A 24,359-nucleotide genomic window follows, 5' to 3' on the forward strand; every position below is an offset into this window, starting at 1 on the left:
TGATCTTGTTACATTTGAGGCCCTTGGTGTCCCTGCCGCAAACAACTGCAGTTCTCTTCTAAGTGGTCACTCCAACCATCACATGCTGTGGCCAAGGGGATCACTTCTTTTCCCACTTCCATCTCTTGATATTTTTTTGCCTCAAAACCCCTATGTTTTTGTTTTGTTTTTAAAATATAGTTTATTGATTTTTTACAGAGAGGAAGGGAGAGGGATAGAGTTAGAAACATCGATGAGAGAGAGAAACATCGATGAGCTGCCTCCTGCACACCCCCTACTGGGTATGTGTCCACAACCAAGGTACATGCCCTTGGCCGGAATCGAACCTGGGACCCTTGAGTCCACAGGCCGACGCTCTATCCACTGAGCCAAACTGGTTAGGGCAAAACCCCTATGTTTTAGGCACATGTCCTGAATTTACCAAGTCTGCCCTGCTGCTCCCTCTGCCTGCAATGTTTGTATCTCATTTCTTTGTCTAGTCCAGTGCAACTTACCTTTTTACAATCAACTCAAATACTGTATCTCCTGAGAAGAAACCTAATCCTCTTAGAGGAAATGGCTACTCAAGGAAGACGACCTTCCTTTTCTGCTAGGTGATCAGAGAAGGCTTCATAGAAGTGGCGTCTGGTCTGATTTAGCACTTACCTTTTCCTGGGGGTATTCTTCTCACCTCAAGGTGAAAAAAAAGGAGGAAAAAATCTGGTATTGGCATGCTGCATTCCCGGACACCCAGCAGTCTGTTCCTGTTGAGTAGGCTGCGAAGGATGTTCTGGGGCCACTGAAGATCTTCGAACCAAGGAAGACAATTTAATGGGGAGAAAATGATAGTCAGTGTGTTTCTGATTGCATTGAACACCCAAACAGACTTTGGACGATGTGGGCATAGTCTGCATGGAGAAGCAGCTTAAATGTCCTCATTTCCAGGCAGTTACTGCTGTCTTCTTACTTTGGTCAGCACTCATCACTTAGAACTATTATTTATCTTTCTTTTTCAGGGGAGTCTAACACAGGGCCCTGAATATTGTAGCTGCTAGTAATTATGATTTGAAGGGATGGATGTCTCTTTAATAAGTATGTTCTTTAGAACATTTTTCCGAGAGATTCCATATTTTATCCTTTCCAGCAAGCCCTAAGTAGCACCACACCAATATCCAGGTCTCAACCACACTCTCATCCAGCAGTAAACTCTGGGGTGAGCAAGGCTGGGCTCAAGTTGTCCTTCAGTAGAACCTTTGCTTGGACAAGGTCTTGGGGTTACTTCCCGCCAAACCCTCTTCCCATCCGCTCCACGCGCGCATCTCCGGGCGTGGCTGAGCGCGGCGCCTTTAAGAAGGGGGCGGAGCACAAGTGGAAAGACAAAGCCCCTGGTCGCGCGCTCCCCTTCCCCCCTCCAGCGCACCACACGGACAGTGATGCCCGGATGTCGGTGTCGCCGTCAGTGTCACAGATGGCGTAGTGTCTGTATGAGTTAGAGGGCTTCTCTTGTCTCACCTCCTTGAATTTCCGACTTTTCGGTTCTCCGCTACCTCCCACTTTCAACTCTACTGCTGGAGGCCTGCACGCCAGTCACCGGTGCTTACATAACGTGACCTTTCACCTCTTCATACTGCCCTCTAGTGCGTTGCAACCCAACTACGCAGTCGGGGAAGGGGGCTGGATCCAAGCGCAGAGCGGCAGTTCCTCTCAGCCAATAGACTGTGAGCGCTGGCTAGCTCTCCGCCTATTGGAGCATTCGCCACCGGCGCCACAGGAGAGCAAGTTAGTGTGTGTCTTGGCCGGGCGGGGGGTGGGGAGGAGGGGAATCTCCCGCCATTTTTCAATAATTTCCTCCTGTGCAGCTGAGGAGTCGTGACTGCCGAACGCGGGGACCAGGAGCGAAGGTTGGCTGGAGGCTGCCAGCCTGCGCCGCGGTGTGCCTGGGAATTCTGCGTCCTTGCGTCCCGTTCCTTGGCCCTCGCGCGGCCGCGCCACCAGCGAGGGAGCTGATTTCTCGCCGCCCTCTCACCCCTCCCCTCCCCCACACTGCTCCCGGGAGCCTGGCTCGCTCCGGGCCGCGGGGCCTAGTGTTGCGCCGCGGGCTCGCGGAGCAGCCGCTGTCTCCGCTGCCGCCGCCGCCGCCGCCACCACCACCGCCGCCGCGATGGCGCCGCTGCTGGGCCGCAAGCCCTTCCCGCTGGTGAAGCCGCTTCCCGGCGAAGAGCCGCTCTTCACTATCGCGCACACTCAGGAGGCCTTCCGCACCCGGGAGTATCCTTTTCCAGCCGCGCCAGCCTGGCCGCTCGCGGGGTGGGCCGGGGGCTCGTCGGACCGGGGGCCACGCGGGGGGGCAGCTGTCAGCGTGCCGATGCCCGCGGGCCTACACCGTGAGTCCGAGCCCGCGGCTCTGGGCGGGGAAGCGGGCGGCGGGGTGAGGACCGGCGCCGTACCGGGCGCTACAGAGCCCCGCGCCCTCCATCCATTCCCCGGCGCCGCACTTTGTCCCCGGGCCTCGCCGTCGAGGAGCGACCCCCACCACCACACCCCCTGGGGTTGGCTTTAGAGTAGACCCATGTACCACAGAGAGCGGGGTTTCCTTTGCCTTTTTTAAAAAATTAAACCTTCAAGTGAAGTTTTTAAAATGGTACCCATGTGGCCGCGTGATCCGGCTCGTACTAGCCGACTGCGTTTTACCCCATCTCTGCGGGGGCGCGTGTTTTTCTCCTGGTGGACTTGAGGTGACAGAGTCGTGAGGCACGAAACCAAGGATAAAGTTCCACCCTTGGAGGGGAGGGTAGGAGAGTTACTTTGGAGGAGCTGATGTCTTTCCCTGTCCGTGCATAGGTTTGGAATTTTGACGACTTAGGAGATCGGTGATTGTTTTTAAGTAAAATTAAAAAAATAGATACCAAGACATAGAGTTTTTATGTTGTAACTTAAGATCACGAGGCTGATGTTTTATATACGAAGCATCGTCTCTAATCATTGTTTTCTTGAACAGGCTTAGTTTTTTTGGTTAAAAGTTGTACAACTTCTATTACTTTTTAATGGATGGCAGTTGAGTCCTTTCGACGCTTATGTGTTAAAAAAAAAGATCTTTGAATCAACCTTTCTTTAACGTACAGAAAGCTTCAAGAAGGCTAATGTAGTTTTGTCAGCCCTTTCCCTGTGGTAGGACTTGATTTCTTGTAGTTTCTGCTTGCTTTTGTACAGAGGAGGAAGTGCCCAGGTGAGGGATATAATTTGATTTCATTTCTTTTTGTTCACTTCTTTAATGTACTTTAAAAAAAATCTTCACCCGAGGATATGTTTTAATTGATTGGAGAGAGGGAGAGAGAGAGAAACATTGCCTCCTGTATGTGCCGGTAGGTACGAGGGATCAACTGCAGCCTAGGTATGTGCCTGACCTGGATAGGAACCCGGACACCTTTTGGTGTACCAGAGGAACGCTCCAACTAACTGAGCCGCCCGGCCAGGGCTAATGTAATAATTTACAGGATAATTTCATTCGTGTTTGATTGCAGTTTGTGACTGTTGGGTGTTTACATATAAAAAGAAACCTGGAAAGTGAGTCCGTGCTGTAGGAAGGCTCTTGAAATATAATTATAGCATCTTAGAGCTGAATGAGTCTTGGAAATGTTTAGGTTCTGCCTGCCTGCTTTGCCAGGTGGTCCCAGAGAATTGAGATTGACACACACTGTAAATGATGAGAGTCAGGAGTAGAATCCAGTGCTTTTCCTACCTCATCCCTGTACCTAAGTTAAAACCATGGAATGATACTCCTTTTTAATGATGTTAGTCCACTTTTGTGTCAGTTTGTGGTATAAGATAAGGTCCATGCCCTGACCGGTTTGGCTCAGTGGATAGAGAGTCAGCCTGCGGACTGGAGGATCCCGGATTCGATTCTGGTCAAGGGCATGTACCTTGGTTGCGGGCACATCCCCAGTAGGGGGTGTGCAGGAGGCACCTGATCGATCTTTCTCTCTCATCGATGTTTCTAACTCTCTATCCCTCTCCCTTCCTCTGTGTAAAAAATCAATAAAATATATTTTTTAAAAAAGGATAAGGTCCATTTAAGGGAGGGGTGGGGATCCTAATCTGGTTGTTTTTATTGTCCTGTTAAGACTTTCAGATTGCTTTGGAGAAGTACTGAGTTCTACTAAATGTAATATTCTTCTAAGTTTGCCCTACTTTTAAAAAAAAACAACATACCAAACATTGATAGAGTGAAAAATTACTTGTGGGAATCTGCCATATCCTTTTCAAATGTCATCTTTTGAGCAGTTGATTCCTCACACTAACATTATCAGATGTTAATTTTTCAGGTATGATTCTAAAGGAGTATAAGAAACATGATAGAGAAGAGACAAATTCTAAGTCCTTTAAGTACTGAGCCATGTAAAGTGGCTGTGACTAGCTAATTTAGAACTGACAGCACAGGCTTTTTCATATAATTTACTAAAATCTTTGACATATAATGATAAATATGAAGTGTTCCTTCTAAAAACTGAAGGTTGAAACTTAATGGTATGTGTTTAATAAAAAATTCCTGTACCAGTATTTGTAGAACCCTTTTAACAAAGGAATTCATAAATTGTGTTACATATTGGGGGTATATTGCCCACTTGGGAGTGTCTACAGTGGAAGCACTTTAGGAGGGTTTTTAAACTATTGTATTTTGTGTTCAGCAGGTTGGCATATTTCTTTATTAGGCTATTAGGGATTTCTTAGAGGCGAACAAGTACGTGGTTGGGTTTCAGCTGCATTTGAGATACTGTTATTTCCAGTTCTTAATTTATGTTTATAATAGGATTTGAGTAGTTTTCTTCTAAGTACTACCTTTTGATTGCACGTGTATTTTATAACAAATTTATATGATTTATTGACTTAAAGCTGTGAGTGTTGGTATGTTCTTAAAAGCATTATTATACATCTTAATTAAATTTACAGTGGTAGTTGTGAATGATGCACACATTTAATGACTGGGTGTTCTATATTGATGATTATGTTTTTTTTACTGTGTGTTTGAATCTGTGCTACATAACTCCCTACTGAAGTACTTCAGGCAGGATAGTAGTTGGGAAAATCTTAGTTGGGAAAATTCACTTTATCAGAATACTTTTAGTTAATTTACTTACTGATTTTAAAGAGCGACAGAGGGAGAGAGACATTGATTTGTTGCTCCACCCATTCACGCACTCATTGCTTGATTAGAAAAAATGTATTTTTTTATTGATTTCAGAGAGGAAGGGAGAGGGAGAGGGAGAAACATCAATGATGAGAGAGAATCATTGACGGCTGCCTCCTACATGCCTCATACTGGGGATCAAGCCTGCAATCTGGGCGTGTGTCCTGACCTGGAATTGAACGCTCAACCACTGAGCCACATCAGCTGGGTAGATTCTTTTTCTTTTTAATTTTCTATTTTTTATTGAATTTACTTGGGTTATATTCGTTAATAAAATTATATAGATTTAAGGTGTGCAATTCTATAATACATCATCTCTATATTGTATTGTGTGTTTATCACCCAAGTCATGTCTTTTGCCATCACCATTTCATTTGATTTTTGTATGCTCCCTGACTGGGGATGGAACCAGCAATCTTGGCTTATGGGGACGATGTTTTACAAACTCAGCTACCCGGCCAGGATCTATCAGAATCAATTCTTTTTTTTTTTTTTTAAATATATTTTATTGATTTTTTACAGAGAGGAAGGGAGAGAGATAGAGAGTTAGAAACATCGATGAGAGAGAAACATCGATCAGCTGCCTCCTGCACATCTCCCATTGGGGATATGCCCGCAACCAAGGTACATGCCCTTGACCGGAATCGAACCTGGGACCCTTCAGTCCGCAGGCCGACGCTCTATCCACTGAGCCAAACCGGTTTCGGCAGAATCAATTCTTGATGTGATTATTTGACAGTAGTATGTTACATTGACTGTATTTAAGTCAAGGTGGGTTTTAAGGAGGAACTGAACCTATAAGCAGCCTGTTGTAGGTTAATATTTTTGTTGTATTGCTTTAACTACCTTAGTTTCTAAAGCCTAGAAACAACTGGGTTATTCATTTTTTGCTGCATCAATATATGAGAACTTTTAGCTGGTGTAATGAGGAAGGGCTATTAGAATATGGCCAGAATAACTTGCTTGCCTGGAAAACCATGACTAGAGCATGTTGCGTTTTTTTGTTTGTTTGTTTGTTTTTCAGAGAGAGGAAGGGAGAGCGGGAGAGAAGGCTAGAAATATCTATGATGGGAGAGAATCCTCCTGCACGCCCCCTACTGAGGATTGAGCCTGCAACCTGGACAGGTGCCCTGATTGGGAATCAAACCAGTGACCTCCTGGTTTACAAGTCAACTCTCAATCACTGAGCTATACAAATGGGGCTAGAGAGCATGTTTTAAGAGTTGAAGTTGCAAGACAGGCTCTCATTGGACAGTGGAATACTGAGCTCTTATGTTAACTTCTATAATTTAATTTCTTTAAAGTAACAAGCTATACCACGTTAGAGTGATTTATTTTATTAGAGGAAGGGAGAGAGGGAGAGAGAGACAGAGACAGAGACATTTATGGGTTGCCTCCTGAATGCGTCCTGGCTAGGGATCCTAAAAACCTGGGTATGTGCCCTGATTGGGAATCAACCTACCACCTTTTGGTGTATGGGACAATGCTCCAACCAACTGAGACACACTGCCCAGGGCTAGAGTTACTATTTTTATTTTTCAGTTTTCTATTGACTTTGATTTTTTACATATATTTGTTTTATTGATTTCAAGAGGGAAAGGGAGAAAAAGATAGAAACATTAATGATGAGAATCATTGATCAGGTGCCTCCTGCATGCTCCACACCAGGGATCAAGCCAGCAACCCGGGCATGTGCCCCGACTGGGAATTGAACCCTGACCTCCTGGTTCATAGGTCAATGTTCAACCACTGAGCCATGCCAGCCGGGCATTCTATTGACTTTTAGAAAAGGTGGAAGGGGCGAGGGAGAGAGATCAATGTGAGAGAGAGACATCTGTTGGTTGCCTCCCACACTGGTGGGTCCGGGGATCGAGCCTGTGACCCTTTGGTGCTTGGACAGACACTCTACACTCTCACCACTGAGCAACTCTGGCTAGAGTTATTTTTATCATAATGACAAACTAGTCCAAAAAGAAAAAAAATAGGATAAAAAGCAAATCTTGACTTGGTACTTTGTCATCTCACTTAGAACTCTTAGGGTTATAGTTGTGCTTATTTAACCTCCATACTTTTCTGGGCCACTTCCTTTCAGGCTATCAAATCCTTCCTTTCTTCCTTCACTCACTCACTCCCTCACTCACTCAATTTATTTATTTGTTTATTTATTTGTTTGTTTTAATCCTCACCTGAGGATATTTTTCCCATTGATTCCTAGAGAGAGAGGAAGGTGGGGGAGGGAGAGAAATATCATGAGAGAGACATGCCTTCCACAAGCGCCCCTTGCCAGGGCTGGGGAACCTGTAACCAATGTATGTTCTCTTGACGAGGAATTGAACTCAAGACCCTTTGTGGGCTGAGGCTTTAACCACTAAGCCAAACTGGTCAGGGCTCAAGTACTTTATTGAGAGAAACGATTCTTACAAGGCGAAAGAACAAAGAAGCAGCATATTGCAGGGAGAGGTAGCCCTTGAACTCATGAAAAGGAGATGCATAATGAGATAGTCTAGGACTTGAAAATATCTTATCATTTATAGTTTATACAACCTTTGGAGAACTGCATTGACAGCTTCTCTGCAATTATATGTGCAGCAGTAGCTGGAACATAAAAAACATCAATTGGCATTTGCTCTGAATGGTTATTTGAGAGGGAGTGACTTATTTTGGTAACCTAAAATCTGAAATAGGATTTAGAGGCAGCTGTCTCAGTATCCTTCTAGTCAGCCTTTTCTCCTTTCATTTTCATTTTTTCCTCTTGCTTTCTTTGAACATTAGTCAGAATAATAACCAGAACAAAATTATATAAATTTGAAAATACCCATTGTTAAGGCTTGTTGTAGGTATTTCAGTTTTAGCCTTTAAAAAAAAATTTGATTTTAGAGCCCGGCTGGTATGGCTCACTGGTTGAGTGTTGACCCATGAACCAGGAAGCTCCAGTTTGATTACCTGTCAGAGAACATGACCAGATTTCAGGCATGATCCCCAGCAGGAGGTGTGCAGGAGGTAGCTGATCAGTGATTCTCATCATTGATGTTTCTATCTCCCTTTCTCGCTCTGAAATCAATAAGAATATATGTTTAAAAAAATGAGTTAGAGAAAGGGGAGGACGAGAGAGAAACATCGATTTGTTCCACTTATTTCTGCATTCACTGATTGATTTTTGTATGTGCCCTGACCATCGAACCCACAACTTGGGTATTGGGACGATATTTGAACCAACTTAGTTTTTAAAGTAATCAGAAGAAATGGGTTTAAAAACAAGCAAGATTGAGAAAAAAGGAAGTTAGGGTGAGAAGCACACACAAAGCACCAGAAAAGAGGATTACCAGTGTAGCCAATTAAAATACTTTGCCTGGGTGAGAAATGAAGATCAGAGGCTGGATTTGTTAATGGCTCTGTTTGCTTTGGCCAGGACTGACGAGAAATGTGTAAGTGGCTGCAGTTGGGGACTAAAGAAATGAGGATGATTCCCTCATTTCTGATTAGGGCACTAGGGCCATTCAGTGAGACTGGAATTATCTGTTAAAGTAGCAAGTTTAGGAGGATGAGGTGGGGTAATAAGAATTTAGTTTAGAAACAGTTGGGTTTGAGGTATTATGAGGTATCTAGGTGGTACTGCTATGTTGTTGACTATATAGGTCTTGATCAGGAGGGCCATTTGTATATTTATAACATTCACGGACCATACAAAATTATCAACTTAAAAATTAACTTGTTATATTTGGTCAAACTTTTTTTTTTTTTGCATATACAAAGCTGTTGGTTTATTCAGCCACAGGGTTGGGGAAAGGCTCCCAGTGGCTCAGGTCAGAGTCTCTCCTTTAAGTCCTGGCTACCCAAGAAGAGAAGGGGTCCTCATGTAGGCAAGTGGATTTTTTTAGCGTGGTCTCAACTGGCCGTGATAATGTGAAGAAATACTTGTGTCCTCTGTTTTGTTGTCAGGGATATTATATCTAACTAGTAGCCCTGCGCATGAATCTGTGCGCCAGTAGCTCGCTGCTGCCCTCCTGTAGCTCTCCGCCCCCTGTCCCCCCCTCCCCCCATAGCTTGCTACTCTGCCCCCTCCTGTAGCTCTCTGCTGCCCACTTGTAGCTCGCTGCCCCACCCTCCTGCTGATCCGTGATCCGGTTGTTATTAGGTCAGTTGTCATGCTGCAAGGCATAACGACCATTTGCATATTACATCTTTATTATATAGGATATTATATAGGATTGGTAATGAAAAGAAGCTCAGTGGTTGGCTTCATAGTCTTCTGGTGCAGCAAATTTTGTGCAGGGGATGGTGGGATGAGTTGTCAAGGACATCTGGGGTACATGGATCCAGTGTTTTCCATAAGTGGTGCAAATGCTCTTGGAAACTGGTGACTTAGCTATTGGACTATCTGGAAAGGTAGCCTTAACCTGTAAATGAGAAGACCAAGGAGAATCTTTTTTTTTTCGCCTCATGCCCTGCCGCACAACCAGCGGCCACCACTGCTCACTTTCTCTATTGGGTACTACTTCCCAAATATTTTTTGTTTTTAATCCTCACCCAAGGATATTTTTCCATTGATTTTTTTTTTTTTTTGAGAGAGTGGAAGAGAGGGGGAAAGACAGAAATATCAAGAAACATGAACCCTGACCAGGGCCTGGGTCAGGGAGGAACCTGCATCCGAGGTATGTGCCTTTGACTGGAATTGAACCCAGGACCCTTCAGTCCGCAGGTCAACACTGTCCACTGAGCCCAACCAGGTAGGGCAGTGACGGCGAACCTATGACACGCATGTCAGAGGTGACACGCAAACTCATTTTTTTTGGTTCATTTTTCTTTGTTAAATGGCATTTAAATATATAAAGTAAATATCAAAAATATACATCTTTGTTTTACTATGGTTGCAAATATCAAAAAAATTTCTATACGTGACACGGCACCAGAGTTAAGTTAGGGTTTTTCAAAATGCTGACACGCCGAGCTCAAAAGATTCGCCATCACTGGGCTAGGGCTTTGATCAAACATTTAATTAACTCACCCCTAATGCCTTGGTAGGGTCAGACCTAATGATTTTGTGGGTGGGCCTTACATGACCCCGGGCCACATGTTCCCCACCTCTGGTCTAGATCAAGAAGACTGGACTGGGCACATTATTCCTACTTTTAAAAATAACTAATAAAAGAAAATGTTCTCTTTTTTTTTTTAATCCTCATCCGAGGACGTGTTTATCGATTTTAGAAGGGAAGGAGGAGTGAGAGACATAGAGAGAGAAACATCAATGTGAGAGAAACATTGATCAGTTGTCTCCCTATATACCATACCCTGACTAGGAATCAAACCCACAAGTTTTTGGTGTATGGCAGTGATGGCGAACCTTTTGAGCTCGGCGTGTCAGCATTTTGAAAAACCCTAACTTAACTCTGGTGCCTTGTCACCTATAGAAATTTACTGATTTTTTTACAGAGAAGAAGGGAGAGGGATAGAGAGCCAGAAACATGCCAAAACCGGTTTGGCTCAGTGGATAGAGCGTCGGCCTGTGGACTGAAGGGTCCCGGGTTCGATTTCGGTCAAGGGCATGTACCTGGGTTGCGGGCACATCCCCCGTAGGAGATGTGCAGGAGGCAGCTGATTGATGCTTCTCTCTCATCGATGTTTCTAACTCTCTATCTCTCTCCCTTCCTCTCTGTAAAAAATCAATAAAATATAAAAAACAAAACAAAAAAACACACAAAAAAAAACAACAACAAAAAAACCAGAAACATCAATGACAGAGACCGATCAGCTGCCTCCTGCACGCCCCCCACTGGGGATGTGCCCGCAACCAAGGTACATGCCCTTGACCGGAATCGAACCTGGGACCCTTCAGTCCACAGGCTGATGCTCTATCCAGTGAGCCAAACTGGTTTGGCAAAACTTATATTTTTGATATGTATTTTATATATTTAAGTGCCATTTAACAAAGAAAAATCAACCAAAAAAATGAGTTCGCGTGTCACCTGACACGCGTGTCATAGGTTCGCCATCACTGGTGTATGGGATGATGCTCCAACCACCTGAACCACACCAGCTAGGACAATGTTCTCTCTTTAGGATATATTTGTTAATATCATTTACATTCTCCCTGATTTCTCAGTGAATTTCTTCAATGTTGCTAAGTAACTATTAAACTGCTAAACATTTTGTTTGTTTAAATAAATTCACTTACTGATTGTCTTTATTTTACCTCCACTCCTCAAGTGTAGACAGGCAAACAAAAATAAAACGTCCATCTTGTTAGTTATGATATAAAAATACCATTATAGTTATGATAATAGAAGCCATGCTATTGCCTTTTTTTTTCTTTACTGTAGTTCACCCTATCCGTAGGGGATTAGTTCCAAGACCCCCCCCCCCAATACTGTATTTGAAAAAGTACCGAAATATTGAAACAGTACTGAACCCTATATATATCATGCTTTTTTTGTGTATATATATATATATATCTTGATAAAGTCTAAGGCTTCTTTTTGGCATATCTGATTTGCCAGTAACATTATTGTTGGTGCTTTGGGGCCATTAATAAGTAAAATTAAAGTTATTTGAACACAAGCACTGAGATAACCATAATGGTCCATTGGATAACAGCTGGCTACTAAGTGACTATCACTCAGGTAGCGTATACAGCCTGAATACGCTGGGCAAAAGGGGTGGTTCATAGAATGGGATGGCACAAGATTTAAAACATAAATTATTTATTTCTGGAATTTTCCACTTAATATTTTTGAACTGGATTTGACTGGGTAACTGAAATGAGAGCAAAACAGCTAAAGGGGACTATAAGTTTTTATACATTTTCAGTGGTTGTCTTTATATGACTATACTAGAGGCTCAGTGCATGAAATTCAGCACAGGGGTTGAGGGGGTGTCCTTCAGCCCGGCCTGCATCCTCTCGCAATCCGGGACCCCTTGGGGGATGTTGGGCCTAAACTGGCAGTCGGACATCCCCTGCAATCCAGGACACTGCATGTGCCAATGACCATACTTTTCATACAGGTGAAAGGCATCTTGCTGTTATATGGGTAACTACGTTTTTTTTGCTCTGATTATAAGAAGTAGTATGATCCTTCTGAGGCAGTAGTACCATTTCCCCCATCGTATGGGTGGAAAAACTGAAGCAGAGAGAAGTTAAGTAATTGGCTGTGTTACACAGTTATAAGGGTCAGAATCAGGGCTAACCACAAAATGCAAGCCAGAGTCCATGCATGTCATTGCGTCATCCTGTTTTTTCAGTGTTGGAGTAGCCTTGCCAGGTTTTAATTTTTAAACCTAAGAGACTATTCCCAATATATAGGGTAGGATTCCCGAGGCCTGGCCAGCGATCAGGGCCATCTGTGGGGCGACCACTGGGTGGGGAGATCAGGGTGCCCCACTGGCACCCACCTTGGCTGGCGGCCTGGCACCGCCCCGCATTGAGGGTCTGCCCCTGGTGGTCAGTGCACGTTACAGCGACCAGTCGTTCCACTGTTTGGTCAATTTGCATATTAGGGTTTTATTATATACTAGAGGCCTGGTGCACAAAAATTTGTGCACTCGGGGGGGGGGGGAAGGGGGGTCCCTCAGCCTGACCTGTGCCCTCTCGCAGTCTGGGACCCCTTGGGAGATAACGACCTGCTGGCTTAGGCCTGCTCCCGGGTGGCAGAGGGCAGGCCCAATCCCTAGGTGCAGCCCCTGGTCGGGCTCAGAGCAGGGCCGATTGGGGAGTTGGGGCGCCGCCACTCTCACACTCAGGGCAGTGCCGATGGGGAGGTTATGGCTCTACCCCATCACATACAGAGCAGGGCCTGTGTGTGTGTGGGGGGGAGTTGGGGCGCCTCCCTCTAGAACCCACAGAGCAGGGCCGATTGGGGAGTTGGGGCGCCGCCACTCTCACACTCAGGGCAGTGCCGATGGGGAGGTTATGGCTCTACCCCGTCACACACAGAGCAGGGCCCGTGGGGGGGGGGGTGTTGGGGCGCCTTCCCCTGTCACACACAGAGCCGCAGGGCTGATCAGGGGGTTGGGGCGCCTTCCCCTGTCACGAACAGAGCAGGGCGGATAGGGAGGTTGTGGCCCCAACCCCTGTCACACATAAAGCCGCAGGGCGATCAGGGGGTTTGGGCGCTGCCCCCTGTCATGCTGATCCCGGTGCCAGGAGGCCTCACAGCTCTGCTGATCCTGGTGCTGGGAGGCATATTAGCCTTTTACTATATAGGATAGAGGCCTGGTGCATGGGTGGGGGCCGGCTGGTTTGCCCTGAAGGGTGTCCTGGATCAGGGTGGGGGTCCCCACTGGGGTGCCTGGCCAGTCTGGGTGAGGGGCTGAGGGCCGTTTTCAGGCTGGCGGGTGACTGAAGCTCCCAACTGCTCCTTTTTTTCTTTTTCTTTTTATTCTGGGCCAGCTTTAGCTCTGACTCCAGCTCTGAGGCCTCTGCTGCTGAAAGCAGGTATCTGGTTTGTTTGTGTTCTATAATCGAAACACTGTATCAACTCCAGCTCTGAGATCCTGGGGGGGCTGAAAGCAGGTTTCTGGGGTTTTGTTTAGCTTCTATATTTGTAACTATGTTTCAAACTGCAAGCTCAGAGGCCAGCAAGGCAGGCGGGGAACGTTGGTTTCCTCCGTCACTGAAGCAAGCAAGCCTCCTGTTAGTTTCAAGCTGCCTGGCTGCCGGTCGCCATCTTGGCTGACAGTTAATTTGCATATCACCCTGATTAGCCAATGGGAAGGGTAGCAATCGTATGCTAATTACCATGTTTCTCTTTTATTAGATAGGAAGATTGAAGTCTGACTCCTGGTTTTTAATGTTACTGTATTTTGTTTAATCCTTTAAGTATTAGCATCATCCCCAGTGAGAGAAATAGATTTGTTGCTTCATTTTTGTCAGATGGTTAAAACTACTATTTTGGATTCTCTGTGGTTTTGTCCCTGTTGATTGCCTTGTTATTGATCATAACCCTAGAAAACCAAGAATATTCATATAAATATATTAATATATTTTTTATTGATTTTTTTACAGAGAGGAAGGGAGAGGGATAGAGAGTTAGAAACATCGATGAGAGAGAAACATTGATCGGCTGCCTCCTGCACACTCCTTACTGGGTATGTGCCCACAACCAAGGTACATGCCCTTGACCGGAATCGAACCTGGGACCCTTGAGTCCTCAGGCCAACACTCTATCCAGTTAGCCAAACCGGTTAGGGCAAGAATCTTCATATATTAAAAAGGAAATTGTTTAGTTGTGAGTTACTATCATAGAGGGAGCTTTTTAAAAACTTTTATTTCAACCGCTATAAAATAAAGTAACTTGTAAAGTACTAGGTGTACCAGTTAATAATGCGGATTTTTTTCAGTAGATGGAGTTACACATTTGTTGATACATATGCGATTTGTTATGCATGCTATTTTGTATTGACAGCAAACTTCAAAACTTCATATGTCAAATTCGCTGAAGGTATAATCATAGAGCTTAAAATTGTCAAATTTTGTGCCAAAAAAAGCATTTGTGGGAAGTTTTAATTCATTATTTTGAAGAAAAAGTTATCGTATACTTCAGGGAGCTTATGGTGAACATGCTCCATCTCAAGATACTTGTGAACGCTGGTTTAAACACTTTAAAAGTGATGGAAGTGATGATTTTGATGTGAAAGACAAAGAACATTCAGGTCAACCAAAAAAGTTTGAAGACCAGTAATTACAAGCATTATTGGATGAAGATTCATGTCAAACTCAAAAACAACTTGCAGAAAGATTAAACATTGCTCAGCAAGTAATTTCTGATCATTTACAAGCAATGGGAAAGATTTTAAAGGAGGGAAAATGGGTGCCACATCAACTGAATGAAAGACAAATGGAAAACCAAAAAGTCACAGTAAAATGTTGCTTCAACAGCATGAAAAAAAGTCTTTTTTGCATCGAATTGTGACTGGCGATGAAAAGTGGATTCATTTTGAGAATCCCAAATGCACAAAATCATGGGGTGATCCAGGTCAACCATCAACATCAACTGCAAGGCCAAATCGCTTTGGAAAGAAGACAATGCTCTGTGTTTGATGGGATCAGGAAGGTGTGGTGTATTATGAGCTTCTAAAACCAGGTGAAACCGTGAATACTGATTGCTACTGACAACAAATAATCAATTTGAACCACGCTTTGATTGTGAAATGACCAGAATTTGCCAGAAGACACGGCAAAGTAATTTTGCTTCATGTTAATGCACCATCACATACTTTAAAACCAGTTAAAGACACGTTAAAAGATCTTGCCTGGAAAGTATTAAGCCACCCACCGTATTCACTAGATCTTGCTCCTTCAGATTACCACTTGTTCCAATTGATGGCACACTTTCTGAGCAGCATTTCAAAACGTACGAAGAAGTGGAAAATTGGGTCTCTGAATGGTTTGCCTCAAAACAAGAAAAGTTCTATTGGGACGGTATCTGCAAATTACCTGAAAGATGGGGGAAATGTGTAGCTAGCGATGGACATTACTTTGAATAAAGCACTTTTGATGTTTCTCTTGAAATTACGTGTTTATTTGATTAAAAAATCTGCCATTATTAAACAGTACACCTAGTACAGAGATTGGCAGAGAATTCTCTAGTTGTGTCAGTTTATTTGCTAGCATAGCATCTGTTGCTGTGCATAAAAGTAAATTAGCTACTTTTTGAATTTGAACATAGCTGGCCGATAGTGAATTCCTGTTGGGATGTTGTAGAACGTTATATACATGGCACTAAACTGTGATGTGCTTTTCATCTCATAAAGACTGAACAGTGACTGCTAAGTGACTGGTGAATGTATTGTTATTGTAGATAACATAAAGACTTGATAGATATTATATCAAAATCATTTTCAGGATTTTTATGGAATTTTTAAAACCCTAAGATACAATAGGTGTTTCTGAGGTACTAAAAACTTCCAATCTTTTAGTAAATGGATCATTAGATGCACAAGGTTATTCCAGACTGTCTGCGAGACTGATTTTGTCATCTCATCTTCCTGTGAAACTGATTCTTAAACTTGATGACCATCGAAATCTATATATCTATATCTATATCTATATCTATGCCTAAGTGCCCGAATAACCGGTTGCTATGATGTGCACTGACCACCAGGGGGCAGACGCTCAATGCAGGAGCTACCCCTCTGGTGGTCAGTGCGCTCCCACAGCCGACCTCCTGCGGCCCCTCCCCCTGGCCAGCCAACCTCCTGTGGCTCCTCCCCCCAGCCAACCTCCCGCCCTCCTGATTGGCCCTGATCACTGCCCAGGCCGAGGGTCCCCACCCGTGCACAAATTTGTGCACTGGGTCTATAGTTGTGTAATAACTCCACAGACCTTAAATTCTTATTTCTTGTGACTTTTTGTCTTATTTTACCCTTTTTTTCTTACAATTCCCAAATATTTATTTTTCTCTCAATAAATTGGAAATTTTGGTTTTTTGCCTTTATGTTTTTCTTACGCATTTTTAGTACTGTTTGAGTACTAAAATTGTGAATTGAAGAAATCACATTTGTAGTAAATTATTCATGTTTTATTTGCAAAGCGCGACAAACTATTCTGGCCATACTTGAGTCTTAATCGTCTTGTTTGGATTCACCAATTGAAAACTAAGTTCAATTTTATCTTCTCAATATGTATATCATAGAAAGGATACTGTAGGTTTTTTTCTATATATAATTAAGTATTTTATGAATATGGATTAGTTGTCTCTGTTGCTTGAATATTGTTTTCCTGAGCCACTGCTAACAGAGAGTATGAAGCCCGCTTGGAGAGGTACAGTGAACGCATTTGGACATGTAAGAGTACCGGAAGTAGTCAGCTAACACACAAGGAGGCCTGGGAGGAGGAACAGGAAGTTGCTGAACTGTGAGTAATATAAACATTGCTTTTCTAGCACCATCTTCACATTATTAGGAAAGGGGGCATAGAAAGTAAAGCAGTATTTATATTAAAATTTATGGGGGAAAAAATTTATGGGGCATAAATTGGAATTTGTTACATTAGTATACTGTATTAGTGTCTAAGTGCCTTTGCTTAGTAGAATTTTGCTAGTAACAAAGTGTGTGGAATACATAGTTATGTATATACTTTAGGTAATTTACCAGGCTTTTGAATATTCTTGCTCTACTTTTATCCTGTAAATATTTTGAAAATGTGGTTCTAAACAATGGACACAAATATGATCTAGAAGTAATATGGAGGTAGCAAATAAGCAGAGATTTTTTAAATTTTGTGGTCATTTGAAATTTAAGACAATATTTACAGTAGCTATCAAAAATAAACACAACTTAAAGACCATTTATCTAAGTGGGGCAGTTGAATGAGGAGTCTGTTTTTTAAAAAATATATTCTTACTAGTTTTAGAGGGAGAGAGAAAAATATCAATCAGCTGCCTCCTACATGTCCCCTATTGGGGATCAATCCTGCAACCCTTGTAGTGCCCTGACCAGGAATTGAACATGCGCCCTTTTGTGACAGTCCTCAACCAACAGCCACACCGGCCAGGGCTGAATGAAGAGTCTTAAAATTCCTGTCTATATTCAAAGTGCCTACTTGTTTTGGTATTCTCTCAAAGAAAACACTCAGAATTGGGCATTAGGAACATGTAAAAGATAAATAGTGACTAGGGATGTAAATTACCCTTTTGGGAATTTGGAATAGAAATTTTTTCTGTGGACTTCTTACTGACTTTTCCTGATAACCCATAAGCAAAGCGCATATAATTCTGCTCTTTTGCTGGTGTAACAGAACACTGTGTGTAGTTGAGGTCTGGGTTCTAGTTATGGCTCCAGGACTAATTATTAGTCAAGTTTGTTAACCTGATGCCTGTTTCTTCTTAGCTTGGGTCACTTACATCGTTCTGTTTTAGATTAGTATTATTTATGTATATGCCCTTTTTATGAGACTGACGCGCTGCCTGCTTCGCTAAGAGGGCGCCAATATATGCCCCTTTTAAAGTGTACTAGAGCAGGTGTTGGCCACCCTTTTCAATAAACTGTCAGTTAGTATGGTCTTTGTCTTAGCTATTTAATTCTGAGGTTGTACAGTAAAAATAGCCGTAGATAATAATACATAAGTGAATGGGAGTGACTGTGTTCAATGAGAGACACATCAGTTGGGTGTCTCCCGCATGCCTCAAGCCCGCAATCCAGGCAATGCCTGGCTGGGAATCGAACCCGGGGGACCGCTTGGTCCATGAGATAACCAAGCTCAATCCACTGAGCTACACCAGCCAGGGTCAAACTACTTTTTAAAAATATATATTTTATTGATTTTTTACAGAGAGGAAGGGAGAGGGATAGAGAGTTAGAAACATTGATCAGCTGCCTCCTGCACACTCCCCACTGATGATGTGCCCGCAACCAAGGTACATGCCCTTGACTGGAATTGAACCTGGGACCTTTCAGTCCGCAGGCCAACACTCTATCCACTGAGCCAAACCAGTCAGGGCCAAACTGCTTTTTAAAAGAGTTGAAACATAGGCTATCAGCAGTATATGAGTGTTATTTTGCACTATTTATTTTCCCATATTGGGTATGATCATTAAAATTCTTTTTTGTTAGGTTAATAAGTGAAAAGTGGTACATCATGGTTTTACTTTGCAAGGACATTGGAGTTCAAATCATGGTTCCATCATGTTAACTTCATGATTTATTTTCCTTATCTATAAAACGAAAATTCTAGAGAACTAAATGAATGAAAGCATATTATTGATTCAGACATAATAAAAATACAAGTAATATGGAGGTAGCAAATAAGCAGAGATTTTGATATCCTAACTAAAAAGATGGGAAAAGGCTATAAATAAATATGCACACCTAAAACAGGACGTCTACTGCAAAAAACAAATTAATGGAGAAATGACCAACCTTAGTAATGATGTGCCTATTATTTTCACTTTATGTATGAAAAAATTTACCTGGAAAGGTCAGTCTGACAAAGATATTTATAAGTTCTTTTTCCTGTGTACTACATAGTTTTTAATGTTTGTATTCCCCAGTGCCTTGTATATTTGCTAAAGAAATGTTTGCATTGACCTGAATTAAAGCTGTGGGAAGGTTTTTCTGCATTTTCTTGGTAATTAATAACATATTTGTTTAGTTTGAAGGAAGAGTTTCCTGCCTGGTATGAGAAACTTGTTCTGGAAATGGTTCACCATAACACAGCCTCCTTAGAGAAGTTAGTAGATACTGCTTGGTTGGAGATCATGACCAAATATGCTGTGGGAGAAGAGTGTGACTTTGAGGTAAGTTCCTATATTCTTTAAAAATATAAGATTTGATTCACTAACCATATATCAGGATTTGAGCATAGATTATCCAATGCATATCTGTGTGTATAAAATTGTGTTACATGAAGTCTCTACTTAGTATTAAATATAAAGGCCAAATTTTAGAATACTGGGCTAGCCATTTTACATGTCTTGCAGATTCTGCCCAGAAATGTTGAGGTAGTAAACAGGCTCAGATAATTAAATAGGTTTGTTTACATTATTGTATGAATTAAGAGTGATTTCAACTGTATGTAATGAAATATCTAACACTGGCTAGTACTTCTCATACTTTAGCCTAAATAAAATCACTTATTCTTAAACTATTTAAAAATATTGAAGAGGCACTAGCCAGTTTTACTCAGTTGATAGAGTGTCGGCCTGCAGACAGATAGGTGCCTGGTTCCATTCCCATGGGCACATGCCCAGGTTTCAGGTTCAATCCCCAGTAGGGAGTGTGCAGGAGGCAGCCAATCAATGATTCTCTCATCATTGATGTTTCTATCTCTCCCTCTCCTTTCCTCTCTGAAATCAATAAAAATATATTAAATAATATATATATTGAAGAGGAAGGAATGTTTCCAAACTCATTTTATGAAGCCAGCATTACCTTGATACCAAAACCAGATAAAGACATTACCAAAAAAAGGAAAACTTACATGCCAATATTGTTGAGGAATATAGATACAAAAATTTTCAACAAAATATTAGCAAACTGGATTCAATAATGCATTAAAAGAATTATATACTATGACGAAATGGAATTTATCTCAGGGGTGCAAGGTTAGTTCAACATCCATAACTAAATCAGTGTAATACATTTTATTAATAAAGTATAAAAACATGACCACCTCAGTAGATGGAGAAAAAAGCATTTGACAGAATTCAACATCCTTTTATGGGAAAAATTTCCTCGTGTGAAGTTTAACAAATGAAAAAGGAAATAGAATAGCCCAGGAATAAGTCCTTGCTTATTTGGTCAATTAAGCTACAATAAAGGAGGCAACGATAGACAGTGCAAAAAGATGAAATTGGACTACTTTCTTACACCATATATAAAAATAAACTCACCTGGCCATTATTGCTAAGTGCTTGAGCACCGAACCAAGGTCACCAGTCCCAGTCAGGGCACATGGCTGGGTTTCAGGCTCGATCCCCAATTGAGGGTGTGCAGAAGGCAGCTCTCAATGTTTCTCTCTCTTCCTTTCCATTCCTCTTTCTCTAAAAATCAATAAAAACATATTTAAAATCAAAACAAAAAAAATCTCGAAATAGATTAAAGATTTAAATGTTATACTTGAACCCATAAAACTGAATGAAAACATAGGCAGTAAACTCTTTGACATTGCTCTTCGCAGTGTTATAAAATTGATTTTGGAGATAGGGAAAGAAACATTAATTTGTTGTTCCACTTATTTATGCATTCATTGGTTGATTCCTGTATGTACCTTAACTAGGGATCATACTCATAACCCTGGTGCATCCTGATAATAATCCAATCAACTGAAGACTATCTTGCCAGGGCTGGATATATGTTTTCAAGAGAGGGAAACGAAAAAAACAAACAAATGGGACTACATCAAACTAAAAAGAGTTTGCAAAGCAAAGGAAATCATTAACAAAATGAAAAGACAGCCTGTTTAATGGGAGAAGATACTCGCAAATGATACATCCATAAGGGGTTAATATTAAAAATATATAAGGAACTCACACAATTTAACACCAAAAAACAAGCAATCCAATTAAAAAATGGGCAGAAGACTTTAACAGACACTTCTGTTAAAGGACATACAGCCCTAGCCTGTTTGGCTCAGTGGATAGAGTGTTGGCCTGCGGACTGATGGGTCTCAGGTTTGATTCCAGTCAAGGGCATATACTCGGTTGCAGGCTCCTCCCCGACCTGGGCCCTGCTCAGGGCTCATGCAGGAGGCAACTAATCGATGTGTTTCTCTCACATTGATGTTTCTATCAGGCTTTCCCTCTCTCTTTCACTCTCTCTAAAAATCAATGGAAAAGTATCCTTGGATGAAGCTTAAAAGTAAATAAATAATAAAAGAATAAAATACGTTTAAAAACAAACACAAACAAGCACAGAAGGACCTACAGATGGCCAGCAGATATGAAAATATGCTCAGTATCACTAATCATCAGGGAAATACAAATTAAAACAACGAGATATCGCCTCACACCTGTCAGAGTGGCTGTCGTCAATCTTATATAATAAAAGGCTAATACGCAAATTGACAGGACCGCAGAATGACCGGTCACTATGACATGCACTGACCACCAGGGGGCAGATGCTCAACACAGGAGCTACCCCCTGGTGGTCAGTGTGCTTTCACAGGGAGGAGCACCGCTTAGCCAGAAGCTGGGCTCACAGCTGGTGAGCGCAGTGGCCATGGTGGGAGCATCTCCTGCCTCTGCAGCAGTGCTAAGGACCCCTCGGGATGTCTGTCGGCTTAGGCCCACTCCCCCTGGGGAGTGGGCTTCGGACATCCCCCGAGGGGTCCCGGACTGCAAAAGGAATGCAAGGGGTCCTGGACTGCTGGGCTTAGGGATCTCTCCCCCACCCCAGTGCACGAATGTCATGCACTGGGCCTCTAGTAAATCAATAAATAACAAGTGCTGGCAAGGATGTGGAGAAAAGGGAACCCTCATATATTATTTGGTGGGATTGGAAATCAGTGCAGCTACTATGGAAAACAGTATGGAGATTCCTCAAAAATTAGAAATAGAGTTACCATATGATCCAGCAATTGTACTTTGGGGTGTTTATCTTAAAGAAAACAAAACACTAAATGTATATGTACCCCTATGTTCGGTGCAGCATTATTAGTAATAGCTGAAAGCAACCTAGAGTAGATGAATGGGTAAAGATGGTCTAGTGAATATATACAATGGAATAATATTATTTAGCAACAAAAAAGAATGAAATCTTGCCATTTGAGACAATATAGATCGACCTAGAGGGTATTAATCCTAAATCAAATAAGTCAGACAGAGAAAAACTTCACTTATATGTGGAATCTAAAGAAACAAAGTAAAGGAATAAACAACAGAAACAGATACAGTGAACAAGCTGATGGTTGCTAACGAGGAGGTTTGAATTAAGAAAAAGGAGAGTGCAAGACAAATGAGTTATTTAAAAAGAAATAGAGTGGATACTGTTTTCCTAATTTGAATAAGAGTTTTATTCTCAAGTTTGATATGATCACCATAGGTTGACAATCTCACACATACACATATACACATGGGGATGAACATGCTTAACTAATAGCCATGAGCTCACCAAATGAAAACAAGAGGCAAAGAGAAAAAAGAAAATAGACACACACAGACTTGAGGATAGATAAGAGATAAATAGAGAGAGTTGTACGCAGATACTAGGACACTTTTCTTACACACTTTTCATCCTGTTCAATCTGCCTTTCTTGGGAAATAATAGCTGGCTCAACAGGAAGCAGCTGAATAATTGACCTTGAGATATTTCTTCTCCAGAAGGCTTAAATATATGACCATTACTACAGGCAGGGAGATAATAAAGCCTCATGTCAGGTGCCAACTTCTGGGTCCAGTTAATTATCAGCTCTAGAATAGGGAAAAAATCTTATCAACCTGGTCTGTCTATCCTCTATGTTTCCCCTTTAAAAAAAATCACTAGAGGACTTATGAATATACATTCTTTTTTTTTTTTTTGAATATACATTCTTGAGCCCTATTCCCTAAGGGTTTGGTTTAGAAAGTTTTGGGTAGGTTTTAAAAATTTGCAGTTTTGCTGAAACCGGTTTGGCTCAGTGGATAGAGCGTCAGCCTGTGGACTGAAGGGTCCCAGGTTCGATTCCGGTCAGGGGCATGTACCTGGCTTGCGGGCACATCCCCGGTGGGGGATGTGCAGGAGGCGGCTGATCGATGTTTCTCTCTCATCGATGTTTCTGACTCTCTATCTCTCTCCCTTCCTCTCTGTAAAAAGTCAATAAAAATATATTTAAAAAAAATATATATATATTTTAAAAAGTTTCTGGAAGTAATAAGTGGTAGGATACAAGATAAATGTGCGAACACCAATTTGTATTTATGTCTATGTGTTAGCAACAAACAATTTGAAATTTAACAAAGAAATACTATTTCAACATCAAAAACTATGAAGTACTCTAGGAGTAAACCTGACAAAGATACACATGACTTATACCTAAAAATTATAAAACATTGCTGAGAGAAATTAAAGAAGACCTTAAATAATGGGGAGGTATATCTTGTTCACTTCTTCCCAAGTTGATAATGCAGGTGCAACTCAATTGCAATAAAATCCCAGCAGTTTTTTTTAGGAATTGCCAAGCTGATTGTAAAATTTACTTCAAAATACAAAAAAACAAAACAAAAACAAAAAAACAAAAAAAAACCCTCACCAAAACAACTTTGCAGAAGCACAAGAAAGTTAAGCTAATATTGTCTGATTTTGAGCCTTCAAATTTTAAAGTATTGATATAGTGTGAACTTGGTATAAGAATAGCAAATAGGTGTGGAACAGTATAGCATCCAGAAATTGACACACACACACAGAGACACACTTGATTTTTGGTAGGGGTTGAAAGGTAGTTAAGTGAAGAAGACATAGTTTTTTCAATAAGTGGTTCTGGTATTATTGGATATCCATATATATAATAGATTCTTTATTAAATGGAAAATTTTAAACTATTTTACACATGTCTGATGTTTGTGCCGTGATTGCCCTTTGGGCTTAGTACATTGGTACATGAGTTATAAATTAGATTGTGATAATTTTATTTTTTAAGATGTCATATTTTACTGGGTGGAAAAGGTGAAGGGCTTAAGTACAAATTGACAGTTACAGAATCACTTATGTAAAGGACCTCATAGGGAATATAGTCAATAAAAATTGTGTCCGGTGGGTACTGGACTTATCAGGGAATCACTTTGTAAAT

At 41.8% G+C, this 24,359-nt stretch overlaps 1 protein-coding gene across 3 annotated transcripts in view; it reads left to right on the forward strand.

The window, feature by feature from the left end:
• Positions 1 to 1,768: 1,768 nt before the first annotated feature.
• Positions 1,769 to 24,359, forward strand: part of BAZ1B (bromodomain adjacent to zinc finger domain 1B) — a 78,530-nt gene continuing 55,939 nt past the window's right edge. For 2 of the 3 annotated variants that reach the window (XM_059693482.1, XM_059693483.1), the window contains exons 1-3: positions 1,769 to 2,247; positions 16,896 to 17,012; positions 19,248 to 19,392. In XM_059693482.1, coding sequence (XP_059549465.1) covers positions 2,141 to 2,247; positions 16,896 to 17,012; positions 19,248 to 19,392 — 369 coding nt within the window. In that variant the 5' untranslated portion in view covers positions 1,769 to 2,140. Of the gene's footprint in view, positions 2,248 to 16,895; positions 17,013 to 19,247; positions 19,393 to 24,359 lie in introns of those variants that run through there. The other variant, XM_059693484.1, reaches the window with a different exon arrangement.

Source organism: Myotis daubentonii, chromosome 4, assembly GCF_963259705.1.
Source record: "Myotis daubentonii chromosome 4, mMyoDau2.1, whole genome shotgun sequence".
Classification (NCBI taxonomy): Eukaryota; Metazoa; Chordata; class Mammalia; order Chiroptera; family Vespertilionidae; genus Myotis; species Myotis daubentonii.